This window comes from Taudactylus pleione, unplaced genomic scaffold (genome assembly GCF_031769625.1).
Source record: "Taudactylus pleione unplaced genomic scaffold, aTauple2 ptg000196l, whole genome shotgun sequence".
Classification (NCBI taxonomy): Eukaryota; Metazoa; Chordata; class Amphibia; order Anura; family Myobatrachidae; genus Taudactylus; species Taudactylus pleione.
The window spans coordinates 633,244-658,725 of NW_028284598.1; the positions used below are offsets into that span (position 1 = coordinate 633,244).

Sequence of the window (25,482 nt, forward strand, 5' to 3'; positions counted from 1 at the left end):
GACTGTTAGTGTGCCTTGAGGACTGCGGTTGGGAACCTCTATGGCCTTGGTTGAGTCGTATACAGTCAGGTGCATAAATATTGGGACATTGACAGAATTTTCATATTTTGGCCTCTATTCACCACCACAATGGCTTTGAAATGAAACAAACAAGATGTGCTTTAACTGCAGACTTTCAGATTTAATTTGAGGGTAATTACATCCAAATCAGGTGAACGTTGTAGGAATTACAACGGTTTCTATATGTGCCTCCAACTTTTTAAGGGGCCAAAAGTAATGGGACTATCAACTCAAAAGCTATTTCATGGACAGGTGTGGGCTATTCCCTCGTTATTTCATTATCAGTTAAGCAGGTAAAAGGTCTGGAGTTGATTCTAGGTGTGACATTTGCATTTGGAATCAGTTGCTGTCGACTCTCAATATGAGATCCAAAGAGCTGTCACTATCAGTGAAGCAAGCCATCATTAGGCTGAAAAATCAAAACAAACCCATCAGAGAGATAGCAAAAACATTAGGTGTGGCCAAATCAACTGTTTGGAACATTCTTAAAAAGAAAGCACACACCGGAGAGCTCAGCAACACCAAAAGACCCGGAAGACCACAGAAAACAACTGTGGTGGATGACAGAAGAATTATTTCCCTGGTGAAGAAAAACCCCTTCACAACAGTTGGCCAAATCAAGAACACTCTCCAGGAGGTAGGTGTATATGTGTCAAAGTCAACAATCAAGAGAAGACTTCACAAGAGTGAATATAAAGGTTTCACCACAAGATGTAAACCATTGGTGAGCCTCAAAAACAGGAAGACCAGATTAGAGTTTGCCAAACAACATCTAAAAAAGCCAGTACAGTTCTGGAACAACATCCTATGGACAGATGAGACAAAGATCAACTTGTACCAGAGTGATGGGAAGAGAATATGGAGAAGGAAAGGAACTGCTCATGATCCAAAACATACCACCTCATCAGTGAAGCATGGTGGTGGTAGTGTCATGGTGTGGGCATGTATGGCTGCCAATGGAACTGGTTCCCCTGTATTTATTGATGATGTGACTGCTGGCAAAAGCAGCAGAATAAATTCTGAAGTGTTTCGGGCAATATTATATGCTCATATTCAGTCAAATGCTTCAGAACTCATTGGACGGCGCTTCACAGTGCAGATGGACAGTGACCCGAAGCATACTGCAAAAGCAACCAAAGAGTTTTTTAAGGCTAAAAAGTGGAATGTTATGCAATGGCCAAGTCAATCCCCTGACCTGAATCCGATTGAGCATGCATTTCACTTGATAAAGACAAAACTGAAGGGAAAATGCCCCAAGTACAAGCAGGAACTGAAGACATTTGCAGTAGAGGCCTGGCAGACCATCACCAGGGATGAAACCCAGCGTCTGGTGATGTCTATGCGTTCCAGACTTCAGGCTGTAATTGCCTGCAAAGGATTTGCAACAAAGTATTAAAAATTGAAAGTTTAATTTAGGATTGTTTAGTTTGTCCCATTCCTTTTGGCCCCTTAAAAAGTGGGAGGCACATATGGAAACCGTTGTAATTCCTACACCGTTCACCTGATTTGGATGTAATTAGCCTCAAATTAAATCTGAAAGTCTGCAGTTAAAGCACATCTTGAGGGAAGAGTCGTATGATTGGTCTTCTCAACCTTCAGGAAGACTAAAGCTGGGTATACACTAGGCCGATGGGTTTGACTGACCCACCAACCTATCTAACAATTAGTAAGTGTATACCTGCCCCCTCCCCATGGACCTGTGATTCTCAGCATTATCCTTAAGTGGGCAGGATGCAGAAGGGCTGTCTATTCTTCTGGGCAGGGGCGATACAATGGGTGCAAAGTGTGCATTGCCAGGGGGGCCACACCGCACCGCACACCCATACTTTGTAATACTTACCTCTCTGAAGTCCCACGTAGGTTGGAGAGGTGCTACACAGAATGGTTTCCTGATATTTTACGCACATGCAGTAGGAAAATCACCGGGAAAATGGCTTCCGCACTATTTTCCCGGTGTTCTGCGCATGCGAAGTAGACTCCGGGCACAGACTAATGCCCGGAGTCTTCTGAACTTGTCAGTGTGCCGCGGCCGCCGGAGAGAGCGGAGGGGGCCCCAGACAGTGAGTGAACACAGTCCCCCTCTTTAAATATGCCCCTGGGTCTGGGGGACAAATTCTGGAGTCTCTCTTGGATGTTCTAGGAGTGTAGGCAAGTATGATATACGAGGGTTGTTCAAAAAGTAATGCCTATATGCTCACAACTCAAATTTTATTATAGATACAGATTTGAAAATTTGCAGTAAACTATTCCTTAGTCTTAGTAACAGAATGACTCTACTCAAAAAATTCACCATCTGCCCTCAAACATTTTCTCCACCTCTCAACCCAAGCTGTGAATCCACTTTGGAAAAATTCCAGTGTTTGGTGTTTGACCCAGGAATGTATGGCGTTTTTAACAACCTCTATGTCTTCCAAATGTTGACCCTGGAGACAGTATTTGAGAGGGCCAAACAGATGAAAGTCAGAAGGGGCCAAATCAGGACTGTATGTTGGATGGGGCATTATTGTCCACTCCATTTTGGCAATGGCCGCAGATGTTGCCATCGAAGTGTGAGGTCTGGCATTGTCATGGTGTAAGATGACATTTGACAGTGGAATTGTTGACCTTTTTTTGCGGATGGCTTCTTTCAGCTTCTTAAGTGTAATAATGTATCGATCACTGTTGATTGATTGGTTTGGTTCCAAGTAATCGATGAGAATAACACCTCAGCAATCCCAGAAGAATGTGGCCATGACTTTGTTTACGGATCGCTGTGATTTAAACTTTTTTGGCCTAGGTGAACTTGGGTGTTTCAATTGCTTTGATTGGGCCTTTGTTTCTGGGTCATAAAGGAATACCCAGGTCTCATCTCCTGTAATGACATTTTCCAAAAACGTCTCAGGGTTGGCTTCAAAGTTGGTCAAAAGGTCATTGCACACTTCCACCCTCTGGGCCTTATGATCCCTGGTTAATTGCTTTGGAACCCATTTAGCACACACTTTAGAATATCCCAAATCATTGATTAGTGTTTTTACAGTGCCATGGCTACATACAAGTTCATCACTGACATCTCTCATGGTCACACAACGGTCTTTCTGAATCATGGCATCGACTTTGTGTCGGTTCTCCGAGGTCACTGCAGTTGATGGTCTGCCACCACGAGGTTTGTCACACACGGACGATTCTCCCGATTGAAAATGCTTCATCCACCTTCTGACATTGCTATAGTCACTTGTACGCTCACCATACACTTTATTCAGTCTTCTGTGGATTTCTGTAGTACTGCAGCCGCCTTTTACCAGAAATACAATGACTGCTCTTTGATTCATCTTGGATTCCATGGTATTTCTTGGACTACCTAAACAAAAATACATATATAGCTAGCAGACATATTAAACTACAAACTGACAAAGTTTCATATAAATATTGCATATTATTTCAGAGTTATGAGCATTTAGGCATTACTTTTTGAACAACCCTCGTATTTATAATAAAACTTTAAAATGCACCAACAATGGAACATATCCAAGCACCCTGGATATCTGGTTATACAACATAGGAGGGTATCCAATTAGCTTCGAAAAATTTTAAGCCGTAAAACTGTTTTTATTTCGCCGACGTTCGGGTATTTTTCGCCAATTTTTTTATCAAAAATTTATTTATTCCATTTTGGAATAAGGCTGTAACATAACAAAATGTGGAAAAAGTGAAGCGCTGTGAATACTTGGCAGCACAGACGGTGTAATGGTTAGCATTACTGCCTCACAGCACTGAGTTCATGGGTTCGATTCCCACTACGGCCCTGTGTGGAGTTTATATATTCTCCCTGTGCTTGCGTGAGTTTTCTCCTGGTGCTCCAGTTTCCTCCCACACTCCAAAAATATACTGGTAGGTTAATTGGCTCCAAAACAAAAATTAACCCTAGTGTGTATGTGTGTGAGCATGTGGTAGGGAATATAGATTGTAAGCTCCACTGGGGCAGGGACTGATGTGAATGGACAAATACTGTCTGTAAAGCGGTGCGGAATATGTGTGCGCTATATAAATATAGCTGGTAATAATAATGCTCTCCAATTAAAACCCCGTTTGTTACACCTGAAAATTAGTATTTTTTTTTCTCATGAAAATACATAAGATCCACGAAAAATCATGGACCTATGTATTTTCTCTGCTGCGATCCGGAGAAAAACACCTTATTGGGGAAATCCCTGATAAGTGCTGGCTTCTGAGCTAATTGGATAGCCCCGGGTGAGGAAATTAGCCACGGTAATTTACCGCAGCTAATTAGATACCCCCCTTAGTAGGGGATCGGTATGATTTACCGCCGGCCGCATGCCCCGACAGCGGAAGCCCGGCAGAGGTGAAGATCCTGACTGCGCTACAGGTAAGTATAAACTAACCTAACCCTCCTTTAGGGGTGTCTAACCCTAACCTCCCCCCCAAGTGCCTAAACCTAACCCACCCCTCCCCTAGCCTAAACCTAACCCTCCCGGGGGGGGTGCCTAACCCTAAGTCCCCCCGGGAGCCCCTATCCTAACCCTCCCCCCTGTAGCTGTTCATGCCTGGCTTACCTTCGATCAAGAAGCCGAGCGACGATCTCCCGGCATAGGTAAAATGACAGGCGTCAGGATCTCGACGCCTGTCATTTAACCCTTGCCGGGATTAGACAGTCAGCTTCCCGACTGCTTCCCCTTAGTAGGAGTTTAACTGTAGCTCTACGCACTACTTTCTAATAGAAGACAAAATAAAAAAAATCCGGAGCCAACAGTCTGTGTAGGTCAGTAGCAATATACCAACACATCGAGAGATTTAAAATCTCTCAAATAGAGCTGACTGCAGCTTCTAACACAAGGAGGGAGAACTGAAACCCCCCAAAACAGTACAAGTAAAAAGAAGATCACAGAAGCGCTGTCAGCACTAAATATTTATTAAAGATTATAAACAAGTCTTCCTCGAAATATTGAGGAAGTATTATTCTTTGTTCTTTTGTCATCATTATATTATTGTACAAGTCTTTATAATGTCATGAAATGCCTTGCTTCAATAAAAATAGTTAAAACAAATAAAAAGATTATAAAGTATAAAGAATAGTAAAAAAATATGAATCAGACTGCCAGTGCTTAAGATAACACGACATAACACAATATCTGAAACGTTTGTGAGCAACTTGTTACTTTTATGGGTCATAAGATACAATGGGGTAGATGTATTACAGCGGCACTTACCGTGCCGCTATAACGCTTCCCGCTTCGCCTCTTTACCGAGGCGAAGCAGGAAGCACTACCGATGAGATGTATAAACATCTCATCGGCCGGAGAGGGGGAGCGTTAACTCCCCCCCTCCGGCGCTACCCGCTAGAGACAGGAGCGCATCAGCCTAGTGCTGATGCGCTGTGTCTCTGTCCCGGCCGGCTCCACTGAGCATGCGCGGGATCTCGCAAGTATCGCGAGATCCCCGCATGGAGACGGTAGCCGCTGCTGCAGGGACAGCGCTGTCCCTGCTGTGGGGATAGGCTAACGCCAGGCTGTAGCTGTTGATAACGACAGCTACAGCCGGCCGAACGGTCAGACGATCTGACCGTTCATACATAGCCCAGGCTATCAGCGCTGCTATCTTGTAGATAGCAGCGCCGATAATGACAGGGGCGCATAGCGCCCCTATCATTTACCGCCCAGACCCCGATCATACATCGGAGAGAAGCGGTATCAGCGCACATAACGTGCGCTGATACCGTTTCTGGGCTTCATACATCTACCCCAATGTTTCAACCATGTGTTTGTAAAGTGTCCATGCACATAGGAACATATTTATCAATTAGCTTGATGCAAGCATTAATATTACTATCCCATACGATTCTTCTTGCAGAACAGTAATATTTAACTCACAGTCCTTTGATCTGAGCAAACAAAGCAGGCATCCAAGCTCTTAGCAAGCGAGAGAAATGAATTTGCTTATCCAAGAAGCAGCCACAGTGTAAGTATTTCCTGCGATGTCACCATCTGGGATTTATTATGATAATTTCTCCCAGCTCCCGACTCCCCCAGATATCTTGATACAACCAATTCCTACACCTAATGCAGCATGAAGGGGCTCAGTGAAGGTGGCGGTGACTGTGTGTAAGTGGGTGATCCGGTCACACAGGGAGTAAAAGGACAGCTGTCCTGCCTCATAATCCACAAATACCCTCACTCTGTCATAGGGGATATTGTCAGGTAACTGGATCTCTGTACTGTCATGTATCACTGAGTACTGATTGTTCCACTCCATACACTTGTTATTATACCTCCTCATACACAAACACCAAGACTTGTTATTTTCTCCAATTAATGACTGTCGTCCTCTCCTCTCAATGCTGGGGTAACACATCCCTACTCTCCAGCAACCTGACGTGCTTATCTCCACTTCCCAGTAATGTCGCCCTGAGGAGAAACCACTGGTGCTTATTACCTGAGGATACTGAAATCTCTCTGGTGTTTCTGGGCGATTCTGGTTTATATGTGACCAGGACGCAGTTTTCATGTCACTTGATATCTGTATATTATTGGCAGCTGTGGTTACATCCAATGATATGTCTGAAGGTTCTGGCACGTAGATATCTATATTTATACCAGTTATAATATCAGATAATTCTGTATGCAATGTCCCTGAGATGAGACTCACATCCAGAGCTCCTACATCATGTACCTGTGTATAATGTCTTTTTCTGTCTTCAATATCACACAAGTCACCTGTGTCTGGTTCCTGTAAGACAGTCACTGGATCAGAAATGTTACACAGCTCCTCAATGTGACGCATCTTCCTGGACAGCTCGTCCTTCTTTATTTCCAGCTGCTGGATCAGATCAGAGACAGGGATTGAAACGCGCTGTTCCTGCCTGGAGATCTCACTCAGGACTCTCTTCTCCAGGTCTTCCAGCTGTCTCCTGATGTCTCTAAACAAGGCAGTGACTCTCTCTGTTACACCAGCTGCTTTTCCTTGTTCTTCTCTTCTGTGGTCCTGCAGACTCTGGACTCTTTTCTCAGTCTCCTCTCTCTTTGTGGTCAGTTTCTGCAGAACATTTCTCAGCTTCTCCTTCTTCTTCTCAGAGGCCTCATCCAGTGACTCCACCAGGTGTCCTCTGTGTTCCCCAATCAGACAGCAGGACACACAGATACAGGCAGCATCCTCAGTGCAGTAATAATCTAGGATCTTCTTGTGGATGGAGCATTTCCTGTTCCCCAGGGAAGTGGTGGGATCAGATAAGACGTGTTCTGCTGACTTGCTGTGTACTCTCAGGTGATTATCACACAGAGAAGCCTCACACAGCAGACAGGATTTAGTAGCAGGTACAGGAGAGTGAATGCAGTAAGTGCAGAAGATCCCAGTCTCCTCTTGATCTGGTCTGGTAGACAGGAAACTCCCCACAATGTTACACAGAGTTATGTTCCTCTGCAGTGCAGGACGCTTCTGACACTCTGCTCTGCAGTCAGGACAAGTATAAACTCCAGATCCCTCCTGTGTATCCAGCAGACAATCAATACAGACCCGGCAGAAGTTGTGGCCACATCTCAGGGTTACAGGATCTGTATAAAGGCTCAGGCAGATGGAACAGTCCAGCTCCTGTTTAATATTAGCAGACTCCATCACTGGCAGCAGAAGTAGAAGTGGAAGGAAGTTTCTGACACTCGGATACCAGTGGGTGTGTTTCACATTGTGCACACAGGGGGAGGGGGAGTTTATCACTCAGATTATAGCTGTACCACCAGTGTTGTAGTTGGCTGTCCAGTCTATATTAGGACTATTCATGGAGCTGATGGGTAATTTATTAAACAACAGTTTTTCTGCTGGATTTAAATCAGCATTTGTTTACGTACAATACATGTTGTGTTTGGCCTTCAAAAACAATTGCTGCTCTAAATCCCAAAGCAAAACCATTGATTAGTAAATAACTTCCTCTCTTTATTTTCTAATGGATGACACAGAAAAAACTTAAAGGACTAAGGGCCTGATTCAGACCCGGACGCTATTTGCGGACGCTCATTCTTAAAAAGGGGCCAGATATTAAATTGAGCGCTTGCTCTTTGCGGTGTGTTGACGCCTCTATGTCAAAGCGAGCGTCCGAAAATGTGCTTGCTATTTTGTAAAGACACCCCTTTGCCGTTCGCATCACACGTCATCTCCGGTATTTATTAGATTAATCGGGAACATCGAAAGGCATCTGAACTGCTCGGCAGTGCTTGTGGTAGGATTTACTTCCCGCTATCACTGCGAGCAGTTCAGGCTAAAAGACAACCAAGTGACGTGGTCGATGACGCTCCTTTACTAATTATGCACTCCCATTAAACGCCCGTTTTGACCATTTGGCACGCCTGCGTTTGGATCTTCACTCCCCCGTTTTCAAGCACCTTCCCCTGTTACTACCCACAAATGACTCATTCTGTCAACCAAATTAGCAACCCCTCGTAGTTTTACGAGAGCACGATTTCTGACCGCAATGACCGGTTGGCGCATGCGCATTACGACCCATACGCATGCGCAGTTGTGCGAACATCGCTCAGAGCGAACGAGCGGCCGCTTACGAGCGGCTCTGAATCAGGCCCTAAATGCAGAGAAATGTACTTATTTTGAAATTTAAAAAAAGTAATTTAAACAGGTGAAAATTTAAATTTTTTTAAAAGATTGCACAAAAGTTACTGTTCTAAAAGTAGTTAGTTTGTGCTTTACAAATTATGGGTAATGGCATACATGACACTTTATTTGTGGCAGGAGCATGAGAAGAGGCTAAAAAAACAAATACTTTAATTATTTGAGCCACGAAGCCAAAGATATAAAACAGACATACTTGCGGGCTGTAAACCACGAATCACGACGCCAATCGTAAACGGACATCGTTTCATGCCCAAGTGGCTCCAGGCAGGGGCGTATCTATAATGGGTGCAGGGTGTGCGGGGAACACGGGCCAGGGGGCCCCGCACCGCACACTCTGCACCCAAAATATTACTTACCTCTCCGGAGTCCCACATCAGCGCGGGGGTCCGGTGCTGTAAAACGACTGGAAAATGGCCATTTTCCCGTCATTTGTGCATGTGCAGTACAGGGAAAATGGACGCCAAGGCCATTTTCCCGGTGGCCTGTGAATACATTATAGACTCTGGGCACACTCTAGTGCCCAGAGTCTATAACTCCGGCACTGGCCTCGCACAGCTCAGTGCGCTGCCGGCCGCCGGGTGGGGAGGAGGGGTCCCGTGTCAGAGACTGCACACGGGCCCCCTCTCTAGAAACGCCCCTGGATCCAGGGACTGGCTACAGGAAGAATCCCTTCAGATAGGAATTACATTCGCCTCATTTAAGATCAAGGTCAGCGGGCACACAGGGCTTTAGGTGGTCTTGCTGTGACCACCTATGTAGACCTGATAGGCAGCATGTCTTGGAGGAGCGCTGATTAATAATTTCCCTCCTGCTGTTACTCATCAGGCGATTAATCTTCAAGTAGCACTAGTTCTCACCTGGCGAATCTGCAGATAGAACATCACCATAGGCCAGAAGTAAAGGCCTCCATCTAAGACGTATTGTCGCGATGTAGCGATCCTGCAACCCACCGTCGGATTTCACAGGTATGCCGATCACGATCAAAAAATGATCCCGATTGGCAGATCGGTGAAATTTAACATGTAGATCTTCACCGATCCTGCGATGGATCGCGGAACATGGATGGCTGCCGGTCGGCATTTCCGACTGGTGTTTCTGATCCCATCGCTACATCGTGACGATCCGTTGCAGATGTATGGGGGCCTTAACCACTGACAGCGGGTTGGCATCAGGGCTGGACTGGCCATTGGGCACTTTTGGCAAATGCACGTATACGCTCATTTGCAGATTCACAACCCTTAATATGGGGTTAATAGAGGTTCACATAAATCACCTGCTAGTTTACTGGATTTGGAATGATTGTTACACATAGGACTTAAGGGCTTATACTTCATCACTAATGGGCACAATACTCTCCACATCCTTTTAGTAATGGGCCCATTCATTATTAGGGGCCCAATGTGGCCGCCTAATAGTCAGCACACTCTGAAACTGAAAGTTTTGGGAGCTTGTCTGCAGGAACCTACAGCGTTAGTTTCAGGAGCCCCACTACTTTCCCATGGGGGGAGGTCCAGGCAGGGGCGCCGAGAGGGGGGGGGAGCGGGTACAGTTTACCTAGGCCCGGGATTCCAGAGGGGCCCTGCCCCCCCCTCACTTCCTCCCTCCCTCTGCAGCAGCCCAGCACACAGCGTGTGCTGGGCTGCAGTGGGAGATTGCTTGTGGCTGCTTGAAGGGGGGAGCGATCACACCGATCGCGCCCCCTCTGGCTTTGCGCTGGGCTGAGGGGCTCACAGCTCCCCCTCCCTGGCGCGCAGCGCCACTTCGCGACGCTGCAAAACAATATTATTTTTTCAAGGGGGCGTGGCCACGCCTTCCACGATTAGGCCACGCCCCCTCTTTACCGGGACCCCACGTGGCTCTCTACGCCCCTGGGTCCAGGCTGCAAAGAGGGACCTGTTCACATTCCTCCGCCCCGAGCACCGCGTGCCCTTCGGCAGTGCAGAAGCATGAACTCAGATCCCTGCTGTATAAAGTTCTGCCGCTAGTAATTAGCACCAGAATTGGCAGTGATAGGAATCACGGGTACAGCTTCTTACTGAAAGCAGCTGTCACCACACCGAAGGAATATTGAATTGCTCGGGTAATATGGTATCTTACGTCACATTTTGTGGCGAGTCAGACACCATAGTATTGGGGCACCTTAGGGCAAACACACATCAACCCCCACACAGCAAAAATTGCCACTCAAGGTGCATATACACGTAACGATTTTTTGAACGATTTAACTATAACGACGTCGTTATCGTTCAATTGTTTTAGAATGTAAGCTCTCACGAGCAGGGACCTCTTCCCTCATGTGCTTCCCTTTACATTTTCTTCTACTCTTTGTAACCCAACGATTTTCTGTCAGATTTTCCCTGAAAAAGTGAACGATTTTGTGAAGTGTAACGAACGATTTTTACAACGATGAACGAAAAATGTTCCTTCCCTTTATGAAAATCGTTAATTTTGGACAGCCTGAAATGGACGATGAACTAAAAACTACAAACGGGAACGCGCTTGAACGATTTTCGTTCATCGTTATAACTCAGGAACTGAACGATTTTTTAAACGATTGAACGATAATGACGTAGTTATCAACAAATCGTTACGTGTGTATGCACCATTAGTATTAGGGATGTTAGGGACCCATCTTATGGGGTTCACCTTGACGAGGTGGATGAGCAAACATTTTTGGACAAACGTACTAAGAACCTCACTTATACTCCATGTTATTTGTAGAGTTTATCAGGATTTTTTTTGTCTATCATTGTTCTTAGTACTGATAAAACGAAAGAATATGTACATATTCATTCAGCAACTCACAAATATATGCAGTTGTGCGAGTTGCAGAAGACCACACCTGTCGAATGGCCTTAGGCCTAGGGAGCATGAGGCCTTCCCTTTCCTCTCTAAGAGGGGTATTCAATATGAAACGTAAACTTCGCTGTCGAAGTTTACGTTTCATATCGGAGTTTTTACCTGCGTTAAAGTATCGGGCGCGCGCCCGCTTATCCCCATATTCAATATGAAATTAACGAAAATGGGAGCCTCCGAAGTTGGATTTGCATAAAGTTACAAATTTTTCCTTAAAAAAATTGTAGGACCCCCCTAAAATTGTAAAAACATGGGGGATCACTATGGGTACCCCCGTTTTAGCCTTTAAATGAAAGTCGGGGATTTAAATAGCCGCAGCAGGTGTTTTTTCCTGACATTGAAGAAGTGATGCAGAAGAGCACTTAGGTTATTTTTTTTGTGGTCCCATCAAATTTGGGGTACGTGAAAATGGGTACTAGCATATTTTTAAGTGCCTAAAGTAAGTTTTTTAAAATTCTGCATTTGTGCACCTGCCGCTATAAATCTATTCTAGAAAACACCTGCCGCTAATAATCTATTCTAGAATATACCGGCCGCTAATAATCTATTCTAGAATACACCGGCCGCTAATAATCTATTCTAGAATACACCGGCCGCTAATAATCTATTCTAGAAAACACCTGCCGCTAATAATCTATTCTAGAAAACACCGGCCGCATCCTTGCAGAATAGCCCTGAACCTATTTCCCTATTGTTAATCAATTTTTCCCCATTTTTTTTTTTTCACCCCAATTTTTAAAATTAATTTTTTGGGGTGTCGCTATTTTTTTTTTAAACTTTGTTTGACACAGTTCTTTTTTAAATGTCATTCCCAGGGGTGCAGGCTATTTTTTTTAAGCCTGCACCCCTAAACCCCAATTCTGCACTTTTTTTCGACACCTATTCAATGGTGAAAAGTTATCCCCGTTTTTTATCAAAGACTTTTCCAACCTGCGAAAAGTCTTTGAAATTGAATACGGTGTAAAACTAAAACCTGCGATAATGACGTCATAGCTCCGATATTAACGCAAAAACAATGTTTTCGCTCCATATTGAATACCCCTATAAATGTAGGCAGGTGTGTATCTGATGCAGCAGCCATTTTGTCTTATATCTTAGCTAAAAATGTGTTAAATTATGTTTTAAAAAGTGTGTAGAGATTAGTGTTTTATTTCTCTGCAGGTGTGATTAACTGCGGAGATATGTATAGGTTGAGCTGCTATATAAATTATTCTAGCAATAAGAATAATAGGTTTAAAATGTATATGTTTTAACATGCACGGAACAGCTGAGAGTAGCAGTTCTCTGTTTTTATATAAACAAATGAGCTAACTGAGATAGCATGTAACTGCAATAAGCAGAGATGAAGGCTAAATGGGCGACCATGACAGATTAACTCATGGGAACAATAAGACAATGCGTAATTATGTAATTATTATGTCTAAGGCATAGATAGCCAATAAAGACATAGGGCCTGATTCAGAGCCGCTCGTAAGCGTCTGCTCGTTCGTTCCGAGCGATGTTTGCCCAACTGCGCATGCGTACGGATCATAATACGCATGCGCGAACCAGTCATTGCGGCCGAAATTCGTTTGTTCGCTAAATAGCGAATGCCTGCTAATATGAGTGACAAGAGAAGGCGTATGTGGGTGGTAACGGGAAGGTGCTTGAAAATGGGGAGTGGAGATCCGAACGCAGGCGTGCTTAAAGGTCAAAACGGGCGTTTTATGGGTGTGCATAATTAATACAGCAGCGTCACTGACCACGTCACTGGGTTATTTTATAGTCAGAACTGCTCGCAAGATTGTGGTAGGAAAAACCAACCACAAGAATAGCGAGCAGTTCATAGGCTGGTCGATGTACTCGATTAATCTAATAAATAGCGGACATGAGGTAGGATGCGAGCGGCCAGGGGGCGTAGTTATCCAAAAAACGACCGCAAGTTTTGTTCGCTCGTTTAGACATAGAGGCGGCAACAGACCGCAAAGAGTGAACGGTTCATTTGAATAGCCACCCCCTTTTCCTGAACGACCGTCCGCAAATTGCGTCCGGCTCTGAATCAGGCCCATAGACCTGTATTCAATTAGTTTTGCAGCCGCAATACTTTTCTGCCTGCCGCACTTTTCGCCTACATCGCGTGTTTTGGCTGCAAAAACTTATCGGACGTGCCCCCGCTATTCGCTGTATTCAGTTCCAAAGGAATGCGAAAACGCATCCCGGCGAAACTCAAACAAGCGAAAAGTGCTGTCAGAGATGGGGAAATCATCCTAACACCCCCAACAGATGCAATAATATTGGGGATCAGTATAGATGTCCCCGATTAGCACCCCTGGAGCTATTTGAGGTACTTAAGTGCTTTCAATTGCCTTTATATAGCGTCTGTGCACAAATGGTGACGAATAGCATAAAACAGTTTTTCTTGGTGAAAATAAGTAGTCCTGTGAAATTTGGGGTACTTGAAAATGGGTGCTAGCATGGTTTATAATCACTAAAGTGAAGTTTTAAGTGACCCCAAAGACGAACCTTCAGCAAGCACCTGCAATCAAAAAAACACCTCCCCCATACTTGCAGACCCCCCAAAAGTCTATTTCGCTACTATTTAGGTGTGTATCCCCACTTTGAACTGTTTCACCCCCATTTTCAAAGTAATTTTTTGGGGTAGTTCATTTTTTTTTTTTTTTTACGCTGTAATCCTTTGGGGGGCTGTCCCAAAGGCGCAGATTGGTTTCCGCACCTTTGCACCCCAAAACCGCGATTCTGCACTTTTTTCCACCTGCTATTCATAGGAGAAACTTTTTTGCCTATTACAGTGCTTTGACTTTCCACATACGCGAAAAGTCTTTGCAATTGAATACGGCGAAAATTTTCCACCTGGCGAAATTACGTCATCCGTGATACTTTTCCGCGGATTCCGACTTTTCGCCACTAATTGAATACGACCCTTAGTACCTACAAATATTATTTAGATTAATTGGACTAATTGGATGTATAAACAAAAATAAGGTATAAATATGAGCAGAGAAAGAGGGAGGGGGGAGCAGTCGGAGAACAGAGGAGAGAGAGCACAGAACGAGGGTTGGGGGAGCCGTTACGTATGTACAGTATGAAGTATTGACTGACTGCTATCCTGCTACTCTGTACTGGATGTCACAAATTTCTTTTAAAAGTATTCCCTACGGAATTGGTATGTAATACCGCCGGCCGCATGGCCAGCAGTTCGATTCCCGGCAGCGTCAGGCTGACAGAGGAACAGATCCCGGCAGCGGCAGCCCGACAGCGCTGGAAATCCCGATCGTCCCCAGGTAAGTATGAACTAACCTAACCTACCCCCCTAACCCTTCCTTAGGGGTGCCTAACACTAACCTCCCCCCCAAGTGCCTAACCCTAATCCCCCATCTAAGTGCCTAAACCTAACCCCCCCTTCCCCGCTGCCTAAACCTGTCCCCCCGGGGGGGAGCCTAACCCTCCCTCCCCCTAGCCTAACCCTAACCTCCCGGGGGGGTGCCTAACCCTAAGTCCCCCCCGGGAGCCCTAAATCTAACCCTTCCCCCCCCACAGCTGTCCACTCGCGGCGCCCGGAATCTCCTTCGATCGGGATGCCGGGCGCCGGTCTCCCGGCGTCCGTGAAATGAGCGGCGTCTACATCTAGACGCCGGTCATTTCACCCTCACTGGGATATGGCAGTCGGGAAGCCAGTTGTCGGTATAATGTCAGCCGGCTTCCCGATTGCATCCCTTCCCTACTGCTGTTGGTATAACCTATGTTTTTTGTTGTAACTCTGCATTGGCAAAATATATGTATGATTAAGCTGTCTTTAATTGTCATTTATTTTAGAATCTGTATTTGTGTGGAATTATTTCAGTGCTCTCTATTACAAGTAAGGTTTGTAAGTAATCCAGAACTAGCAGCATCATCAGTACCTAGAGTGTGCCCCTGCATTCTATGTCCCCTGTATTGTACTACAAGTCTCAGCATGGCAGCACCTCCTATTATGTTTAAAATTAGGGTGTGCAGTCCAAGCCCCCTCCCCCCGCTACTACTATATTTGTGTATATTTTGTACACTTGGAGGTTGAGACTCCTTCTATTTGGAATTTGCACCCCACTGCCCTCAGGTGTTTTTCCCTAGCCCAGGTTCATGCATTTCTGTCTACACACTGTACTAAGGCCCCCATACATCAGCAATCTGAACACCACAATTGAACAATTTGAAGATTTATTGCCCGATTTTAATATTTCCCAATCTAGCAATCTGCGCCCATACACTACAGTCTTGAAAGGCTCCATCATTTTACTGGTAATGGTCTGCAAATCTGCTGATCATGTCCATAGTCCATACACTACCAATCTACAGCCCCAATCCATCTGTGACATCCAACATGTTGGACAATCTGATTTAACAATTCCAATCTCTTTTTGGTTGCAATCTGCGATATGTGAAGCCCATACATTGCAGATTTGTATACACAATCGACTGCAAATTGCAGAATTGCCACAATTGATTGCTGATAGCTCCAGAATTTTTTGGGCATGTTGGGATATATATTTAATACCCAGTGTTCTCCCCAGGCTATTTTTTGCGGGTGCACCACCTGGCAAGAAACAGCCTACCACCCGGCACTTTGGGAACCTGCAAGTGGGGACAGTATCTGGGAGCTGTATAAGGAGGACCAGATCCTACAGACTTTGCAGTTTTTTCCTAATCAGACGACTGGGCCTCTAATAAGAAGAGGAGAATTAATATTTAAAATGTTATTTCAAATCATTATAAAGGTCAAGGTTTAAAACATATTATTATTGCGAAGGCCCCCACCCGGCTGGAAACATTTTCTGGGGAGAACACTGAATTCCATTACCTGCTGGTTCTGGGGGCATATTGGTGCAGCTATATGCTGGTTCTGTGGTGTGGGTCTGCAGAAATGTATTGGTTACAACAATACTGTGTGGGGTCCATCTGTATTTTTAAAAAACTACAATAACTTATTGGAGCATACGGGGGTATAATATATATTATTTTTTATATTATATTATATATATATATATATATATATATATATATATATATATAAGCAGTCTGAGTTATTTAACAAAGGGCCTTATTCAGGTTGGACCACACAACTGCGCTCGCACACAGACGGTCGATATTTGTGCTCTGTGCAACGCATCACAGTGCACATGCGCGAACTGGCCGCTGCGATCGGGAAGCGATCACAGTGAGCACGCAGTCCAATCGCATAGTGATTGACATGACGTGAGCATTTAGAGGTGGAGAGAGGGGGTGGTCGGCGGAACGCAGGCGTGACTGCGTTTGAATGCCGTTACAGGGACATGCATAATTAAGCCCCGGCGATTGCATACGCTGGCCGAGGTCTAGATGGCGACAGGAAGTTTGTGAAGTAGGGTCAGGTCAACTACATCTGTGCGAATGGTTCCGATGTTACTCAATGTTTTTTCGCTGACTTGCGGATGCATATCCTGGCTAGTGGCCCGCTATATACAGTGATGAGCGTCTTGGTATAGTGCTGCGGTTGCCGTGCGATTGCACTCATTAGCATATTTTTGCAGCTAGCGGGTGCGGGCGAACGCAGCCGTGCGATCAGTGCTGAAACAAGCCCAGAGTAAGCCTGCATAAGAAATATGATCGTGACTTTTCACCTAGTAGTGAACTACGGAAGATTAAGGTGAAATCCTTGAAACTAATGAGCGCATCAGATTAGCTAACCAGCGACTGAAGCTTCTTTCTGTATGATAAATATTGTAATAAAGCATAAGGAACCTTTTCACAACGGAGAAATGTTGAGGGGAGTTTCGCTGGAAGTGTTTTATTTTATAAATTAAAGAATGAAGCATGAAAGGGGGGTAGGGATATCCTAAGCACTGGTTTAGAACACTCAAAATATGGATTGGAGGTAGGTATGTTCCAAAATATGTCTAGATATAGAAAATTAAATATATGAAAAAATCTCTTTATGGAGGTGCACTCGAGAGTTATATTGAACATGAGGACAAAAAGAGAAAAAGAGAAAAAGTACTCATAAATGAAAGAATATAGAGAGAAATTCAGCAAGGATCGCATCTGCTAATACGGACACAATTGGCCGATTGTTGCGTACTGCACATGTGTATGCATGGCAGTGCATGTGCGAGCCGGCCACTGCGATCGTGACTGCGATCGCAGTGATTATGTAGACCCATCGCACAGTGATTGACAGGAAGTGCCATTTGTGGGAGGTGACGGGGGGGTGGTCGGCGAAACATAGGCGTACAAGTGCGTTTGAACGCCGTTGCATGGGCGTGGAAAAATTAGCAGCGGCGATGCCTCACGCAGCCTGAGGCCATATAGCGTGCGACGAGGTTAGCAATTCCTGAGGAAGGTCAGAGCTTGTGCAAGTGTGCGTGAGGCTGCGATGGTACTCCATGTTACCGATGGTTTCACAGCCTTGCTAAATATTACGGATGTGTGTAAGGTAAGGTGGGCGTCCCAATGTAGCTCTGCGGCAGCATAGCGATCGCAATGGATTAGCATAATATCGCAAAGAGACTGCGTGCGTAATCGCTATTACAATCGCAGTTGCGATCCTTATTGAATCAGACCCATAGTTGACATCAGAGAAACAATTAAAGATGTCGCTATCTCAACATTCTCTAGCTAGATGGGTAGAGAGAATTGGCGAAGATATAGGAAAGGGTCCTAGACTGCACACCCTGAATATATATAATGGGAGGTGCTACCTGTTGAGACTTAATGCAGGCACAGAAACAGACAAATCACAGGTGCACAACTCCAAAGTACTGATTATATATATATATACACATTATCCAATAAAATTTTGCAATAAATAAATAGAGGTTTTTAGCATAATCATGGCCAAGGTTATGGGCCTACACACCACTGGGTAACCTCTGTAGGGTAGGTACCTAACATACTAGGGTTCAAATCCAGAGCACAGGACTCCCCCAAACCAGCTCAGCCGAGCCACCCCAGGGCATCGCTCTATTGAGAAAGGTGAAGTGTAAAGTAAGATGGGTAAGAGCAGCTACGGCTGCATATATAGGATGGAGAAGTGAAAATACGAATATTATAAACAAACAGTTAAAGTGTTAAAATGTGCAAAAAAGGAAAAATGTGTCATAATGCGATGCCCTGAAGCAGACCAACCAAAGTAATCCAGGGGACCCACACCCCAAAAATCAACCCAAAGTTGCACTACAGTATATAATTTGTAGGATTTACCTAAATTGTGCTTATTACTAATGTGCATTCACAATATCAGACTCCATGCTTTAAACCAATAAGGGAGGGGTGCTAGTCCAGGCTGAAGGTGTCTCATGCCTTCAGGTGTGCAAAGAAGCACACTAAATGGAGTGTATAGGAAAGGGACCTAGACTGCACACCCTGAATATATATAATTGGCGTTGAATAAGCTGCAAAGGTAACTCTTGTTACTTTTACAGTTTGAAAAAAAAAAACCAGATTATATATATATATATATATATATATATATATATATATATATATATATATATATATATATATGGGCTGGCTTGCAACTTTTAATCTGGGGAGCAGACATGTAAATTGCTCGGCTTTTCTGCCAGCTCATTGCAATGGGGAAAGACATGTGATGGTAACCTCTGTATGTGTGGTTTGTCTAATGTGTGTGTCCTTTAAATAGCCAATGAAATATATAAAAAAAAAAATTATGTCAAAGAGCTGCAAAAGAATATACCTACAAGCCCCAAAACAGAAACCATTCTAGTGACCCCTGACAAAATGCACACAGCTCTCTAATGAGGGATATACAATGCAGGAACCATCCTAGTGACAAATATACAATACACGGGGACCATTCTCGTGACCATTTAGCGTACTGTTATGAATTCTAGTGACCACTCCTAGTAAGCCATCAAGAACTCAGGTTACGAGGTCTTCCGCCACTAACAACCGCCCGTTGTTCCCTTAGAGATAGTAACTTACCGGGACTTAGGCGGCCACCTGGACTTACTGCTTGGAGTAGTAGCAGCTTACAGGAGTGTCAGTGGGAATCCTGTGATGAGGAAAAGCATTGGAACAGGAAGAGTCAATGGTGTAATTTCGAGAGGTGCAGCTTGTGTGCCGATGGTAGAAAGCTGATTATGAGTACTGCAGTTTTGAGAGCCGATGGTGCGGCTTATGTGCCAATGGTGCGGCTTATGTGCCGACGGTGCAGCTATAGTCACTGGTAGACAGTTGGTAGTGGATGCTGCGGCTTTGAGAGCCGATGATGTGGCAAATGTGCCGATGGTGCAGCAAATGTGCTGATGGTGTGGCAATAGCTGATGGTAGACAGCTGGTAGTAGATGCTGCGGCTTTAAGAGCCGATGGTGCGGCAAATGTGCTGATGGTGCGGCAATAGGTGATGGTAGACAGTTGGTAATAGATGCTGCGGCTTTGGGAGCTGATGGCAGCACAGTTGTATTGATGCGGCTAGGAAGCCGTAGGAGAAGCTGGAGAGCCGGGGACAGCACGGAGGCTGTTGGTGCGGCTAAGGTACCAATGGTGCAACAAAAGCCGATGGTAGAACGTTAGTAGTAGGTGCTGCGGCTTTGAGAGCCGATGGCAGCACGGTGGTATAGGTGCGGCTAGGAAGCCGTAGGAGAAGCTGGAGAGCCGGAGACAGCACGGAAGCCACTACGGGAAAACCAGAATCTTCACCACGAGGAGGAATAGAATGCTGACCATGCAGCCAAGCTGAGGGAATCCACAGGAATGCTATAGTCGGCAAGGTGGCAAAAGGCCAGTGTGTACAAATAGGAGGACCATCCAATCACGCAGTGGTAAGGATAGCATGTGACATCCTGAGGCGTGCCAATCTCCTAGGAACTGTGGAAACTGGAACCACAACATCCAGGGAAGGCGAACTGCTTGAGGGAGACAAGTCGTGACCGCAACTTGTAACATGTACAAGACAGGGAACATTCCCGTGACCAATATCCGTTCAATACAGGGTCCATTCCCCTGACAGATATCCAAAATAGGGACCATTCTAGTCACTGATATACAATATAGGGGGCATTCTAGTGACTGGTATAGACTGCAGGTACCATTTTGTTGACCGATATATAATGCAGGAACCATTCTAGTGACTGAAATATAATACAGGCACAATTCTGGTAATGGGTATATAATACAGGGAGTATTCTAATGACTGGTATACAATACAGCAGTGATTCCCAACCACGGTTCTCAAAGCACACTAACAGTCCTGGTTTTAGTGATATCCATGCTTAAGCACAGATGGTTAAATCAAAATAACTGAGGTACTAATTAAGTCACCTGTGCCCAGCTATGGCTAGCCTTAAACCCGGACTGTTATGGTGCACATCCACTAAACGATTTTAGCCCTGTCCAACCTCTTAACGATTTTCCCTTGCAGTTTCCCTTGAAATTTGATCTTCCACTCTGAACAATTTGCAAAAGATCTAACGATAAACTATGTTGTTTCAATCTGTGATTGAGAGCTTTCAGCTATAGTGGGCAGATAGTGGTTCATCGTTTGATCGTTCAGCGTAAACGATGTGTAAACGATGTGTAAGCAATCAAGTGAAATTGACCTGCATGTTCAGTCGATGGAGGAGATGATCAAACGACCAGCGGGAGCGCGTATCGTACATCGTTAGAAACAATTACTGCACGATATGCAAACGATTTTTAAACGATTGAACGATACCGATTTCATTATCGTTCAATCGCCTGCTAAAATAGTCTAGTGGATGCCCCCCATTAGTGTGCCTTGAGGACTGTGGTTGGGAACTCCTGCAATACAGGGACTATTCTAGTAATCAGTATACAAGGTGTTAGTGGAAGTCACCCAAATCCGACAGCCAGTAAGCAGTGTAATTAATTGCCAATCCATGGCAGGAGCCCTCACAATAGCAGATAGGTTGGGATCGGACTGGATACCGAGGTCCAGGCAGGGGTGAAGCATGGCTTTCTGCCAACCAAAGGCAAAGACTCGGCTTGGTGCACCCCTCCCTTGTAGATAGTAGTCACCTTTAGCTAGCTTGGATACAGCTGTCAACATTACAAAGACTGAAATTTATGTAGGGTCCCATTACACTAAGATACCAGAGCCTGCTGCATTTTTTTCTATGGTTTTGAGGTGTCTACTCTTTCCAATAGAGCAAGCAGGCTACACTGTCTCCAGACTCAATGGCTAAAGCTGGCCGTACACCAGACCAACTTTCCTCCAACCGTCCAACTTGTCTGTCCAACTAAAATGCTGCCCCACATACCAACTTTTTCATTAGACCAGCCAACCAGCTTACTTTTACATCAAACCAGCCAACTTCTCTCAAACTTGTGAGGTCACAGAAGTAGGCGGACAGTGTGCCTGATTCAGACCCGCTCGCGAGCGCATAGCGCTCTCAAGCGGGTCGATGGTGGGGTACTGCGCATGCACGGCGCGCACACGTGCAAGCCCTGGAGCGAGAAATTCTCTCGCTCCGGGACTCACTACAAACGGGGCGGCTGTCGATGTTGATCGACAGCTCTGCGTGTTTTGTAGGCGGGGAAGGGGGGGTGGCTGCACAAACGGAGGCGTTCCCAAAGGAACACCTGCCATTTGTGGGAGGCACCACTGGCATCACCAGTGATGTCAGTGAAGAGCTTCCTGCTCTGTTAGAGCAGGAAGCTCTCTGGGGCTTGCGACGGACGAGACCCTACCACAAAGGTCTCGTCGCAAGCCCCGATGGTCGCGAGCATCACCTGGCCGCTCGCAAAAGCTGTGGGTGGTCACCCACAGCTTAGCGAGAGGCCAGGAGGCCACAAAAAAAGAGCGTCCGGCTCTGAATCAGGCCCAGTGTCTGCATACTTCTGCTTGTTTTGAATAATTTTTTTTTATTTCTATAAACTGGTGGAGTTTTTTGATGTTATTGACCATGAAAATACAAAAACATCTACATTATGTGAATAAGTAAATATAAAAGTGTGTGTATTATATATATTTACTAGCTGAAGTACACGGCGTTGCCCGGGATGAAATCTCCAAGTTAAGTTTTATTATGTGAGGTATTCCAAATCCATCCAGTGGAAGGCTCAGAAAAGGCTCCCCGGGTCTAAGTTCTGCTCAACATTCCTGGGTCAATGTTCTGCCCAGCGTACACAGATGGGAGGCCTGACGGGTACCTCAACCCCAAAATACAGTGTTCTAACACTCAGTCCTCAGGACCCCACACAGGTCATGTTTTCCAGGTGCATAGGCAAACACAGGGGGGGTTCCGATTGCCTGGAAACCCCCCTCCCCCAGCCCACACCATGACCACAATAGAATTTTACAAGCGCTGCATGTTCTTCTAAGTATCACAAATGAAATAATTAGCACCACCTGTTGATCTTTTAACATGTGTCAGCCAGTAATAAATATACCTGTGCACCAACTAGGAGATCTGAAAAAAAAGCACTGTTAGGGATGCACTGCTATGGAATTGGTATGAAATACCAGCGGCCGCATTCCCGGCAGCGGCAGCCCGACATAAGCAGAGATCCCGGCAGCGGAAGCCCGACATCGCTGGAAATCCCGATCGTGGATAGGTGAGTATCTACTTACCTAACCCTCCTTAGGGGTGCCTAACCCTAACCTCCCCCCCAAGTGCTAATCCCTAATCCCCCCTCTAAGTGCCTAACCCTAACCACCCCTTTCCCCGCTGCCTAACCCTAAGTCCCCCCCGGGAGCCGTAAGCGTAACCCTCCCCCCCCCCCCCCGTGGCTGTCCGCTCGCGGCACCCGGCATCACTACGATCGGGATACCGGGCGCCGGTCTCGGGGAAATGCCGGGCGTCTACATCTAGACGCCCGGCATTTCACCCTTGCCGGGATATGACAGTCGGGAAGCCGGCTGCCGGTATTTAGGCAGTCGGCTTCCCGATTGCATACCACTGCTATAGACTATCAATAGGGTTAAATTTTAATACTGTGTAATAATACACTATCCAGTGCCTAAGAATGAGTGATAAGCCGGTTATGTTGCCGTTATTTCACAACAATAGTCAAGGGCCCTCATTCAGAGCCACTCGCTATTTGCGGTCGTTCGTTCTAAAACAAGGGGTGGCTATTCAACTGAACCGTTCGCTGTTTGCGGTCTGTTCACGCCTCTAGGTCGAGCGAACAAAACTTGCGTTCGTTTTTTGGAAAAATACGCCCCCCTGGCCGCTCGCATCCAACGTCATGTCCGCTATTTATTAGATTAATCGAGTACATCGACCAGGGTATGAACTGCTCGCTATTCTTGTGGTTGGTTTTTGCTACCACAATTTTGCGAGCAGTTCTGGCTATAAAAGAACCCAGTGACGTGGTCAATGACGCTGCTGTTTTAAATATGCACACCCATAAAACGCCCGTTTTGGCACGCCTGCAATCGGATCTCCACTCCCCGTTTTCAAGCACCTTCCCCTGTTACCACCCACATACGCCTCTTTCTGTCACTCAAATTATCAGGCATTCGCTATTTTGCGAGCACATGAATTTCGGCCGCACTGAGTGGTTCGCGCATGCGTATTACGATCCGTATGCATGCGCAGTTGGGCAAACATCGCTCGGAGCGAACGAGCAGCCACTTGCGTCCGGCTCTGAATCAGGGCCAAGGTTCTGATTCTGCAACACTTACTCACTGACCCTGCCAACGCTTCTCCCCCCAGACTGACCCATTCTAATCACTGCACACATGTAATTATCCTGCTGAATGAAGTGGCCAAAAACATACAGGGATTATCATATCGCAGTGGTTCTCAAACTCACAGTTCACGTTTTCCAGGTCACCCAGCAGGTGCACAGGTGTGTTCATTACTCACAGACAAATTTTAAAAGATCCACAGGTGGAGCTAATTATTTCACTTGTGATTCTGTGAGACCTAGAAAACATGCACCGTTTGGCGTCCTGAGGACTGAGTTTGAGAACCTGTGCCCTAGTATGTCTTCTGGGATCCAATGTTACCACTCTGTGATGTTTTCAGCTAAAGTCTTCCAATGGAAGGCTCGGAACAGACTCCCCGGATCAAAGTTCTGGCCAGCGTACACCAATGGGAGGTCCGACTAAGACCCTAACCACCTAAAACCCGGCCAAGATCCAAGTGGACCACCTCGCATTGATTTCATCCCAATCGGTGCCTGGGGTGTTCGAATGCATAACCGGACAGACAAGCAAATAAACAAACAGACCAATCAATTTTATATACGATATATATATATATATATATATGTGTGTGTATACGCACACACACATATTTGACTGATGGTGCTGCTGGGGGGGGAGTCCTACTGACTGAGGCATACACCGCTGGAGAGACACTGACATGCAGCAGCACTGATCCTCTCCTCCCTCTCAGCCTCTGCTCCCTCAGACTCAGTCACTCTCCCTGTGCTCCCGGCTCAATCAGCCACACTCCGGTCCCTCTCCCTCACACTCTCTGCTTTCGCCTCAGCCTCTCTTCAGTCACTGTGACTCACCAACTGTCTCCGCTCTGTGGTGATATCAGACCCGGGCGGGGGAGATGACGACAGCACCGGCTTAGAGGTGTCGGCCGTGGTGCCGAACGTTGCGGACCAGTTGGTGCTGCAGAAACACATCCAGAAGCTGGTGCCGCTGCTGCTGGAAGATGGCGGCGATGCCCTGGCCTCCCTGGAGGCAGCTCTGGAGAAGAGTGCCCTGGAGCATATGAGGAAGTTTGAGTCTGACCCTCAGGTGCGCTCTGAATGGTTAGGGCCCATCCCTGGTGTTATTGGCCGACTGTGTGGTTCCCGTCCTTGGTGTCGCTGGTCAACTGTGGCCCCTGGTCGGTTGTGTGGCTCCTGTCCCTGGTGTTATTGGCCAGTGTTCTCCCCAGAAAATATTTCCAGCCGGATGGCATCGAGAAGTAGCCGGGTGGGGGACTTCGTAATAGTAAAATGTTTTAATTCCTGTCCTTATAATGATTTAAACTTGAAATAACACTTTATATATTAATT

At 45.7% G+C, this 25,482-nt stretch overlaps 2 protein-coding genes across 2 annotated transcripts in view; both read right to left on the reverse strand.

Moving 5' to 3' along the window:
- Window positions 1-25,482, reverse strand: part of LOC148518927 (tubby-related protein 3-like) — an 82,323-nt gene that overhangs the window by 44,620 nt on the left and 12,221 nt on the right. The window lies entirely within an intron of this gene.
- LOC148518928 (E3 ubiquitin-protein ligase TRIM39-like) lies at window positions 5,727-7,662 on the reverse strand. The gene has a single exon (XM_088476834.1). It carries the CDS (start codon window positions 7,660-7,662, stop codon window positions 6,049-6,051), a length of 1,614 nt encoding a protein of 537 aa, XP_088332960.1. The 3' UTR covers window positions 5,727-6,048.

Bases quoted from the DNA above. Each gene is read 5' to 3' on its own strand.
- LOC148518928 (XM_088476834.1), bottom strand. From the start codon at position 7,662: ATGGAGTCTGCTAATATTAAACAGGAGCTGGACTGTTCCATCTGCCTG.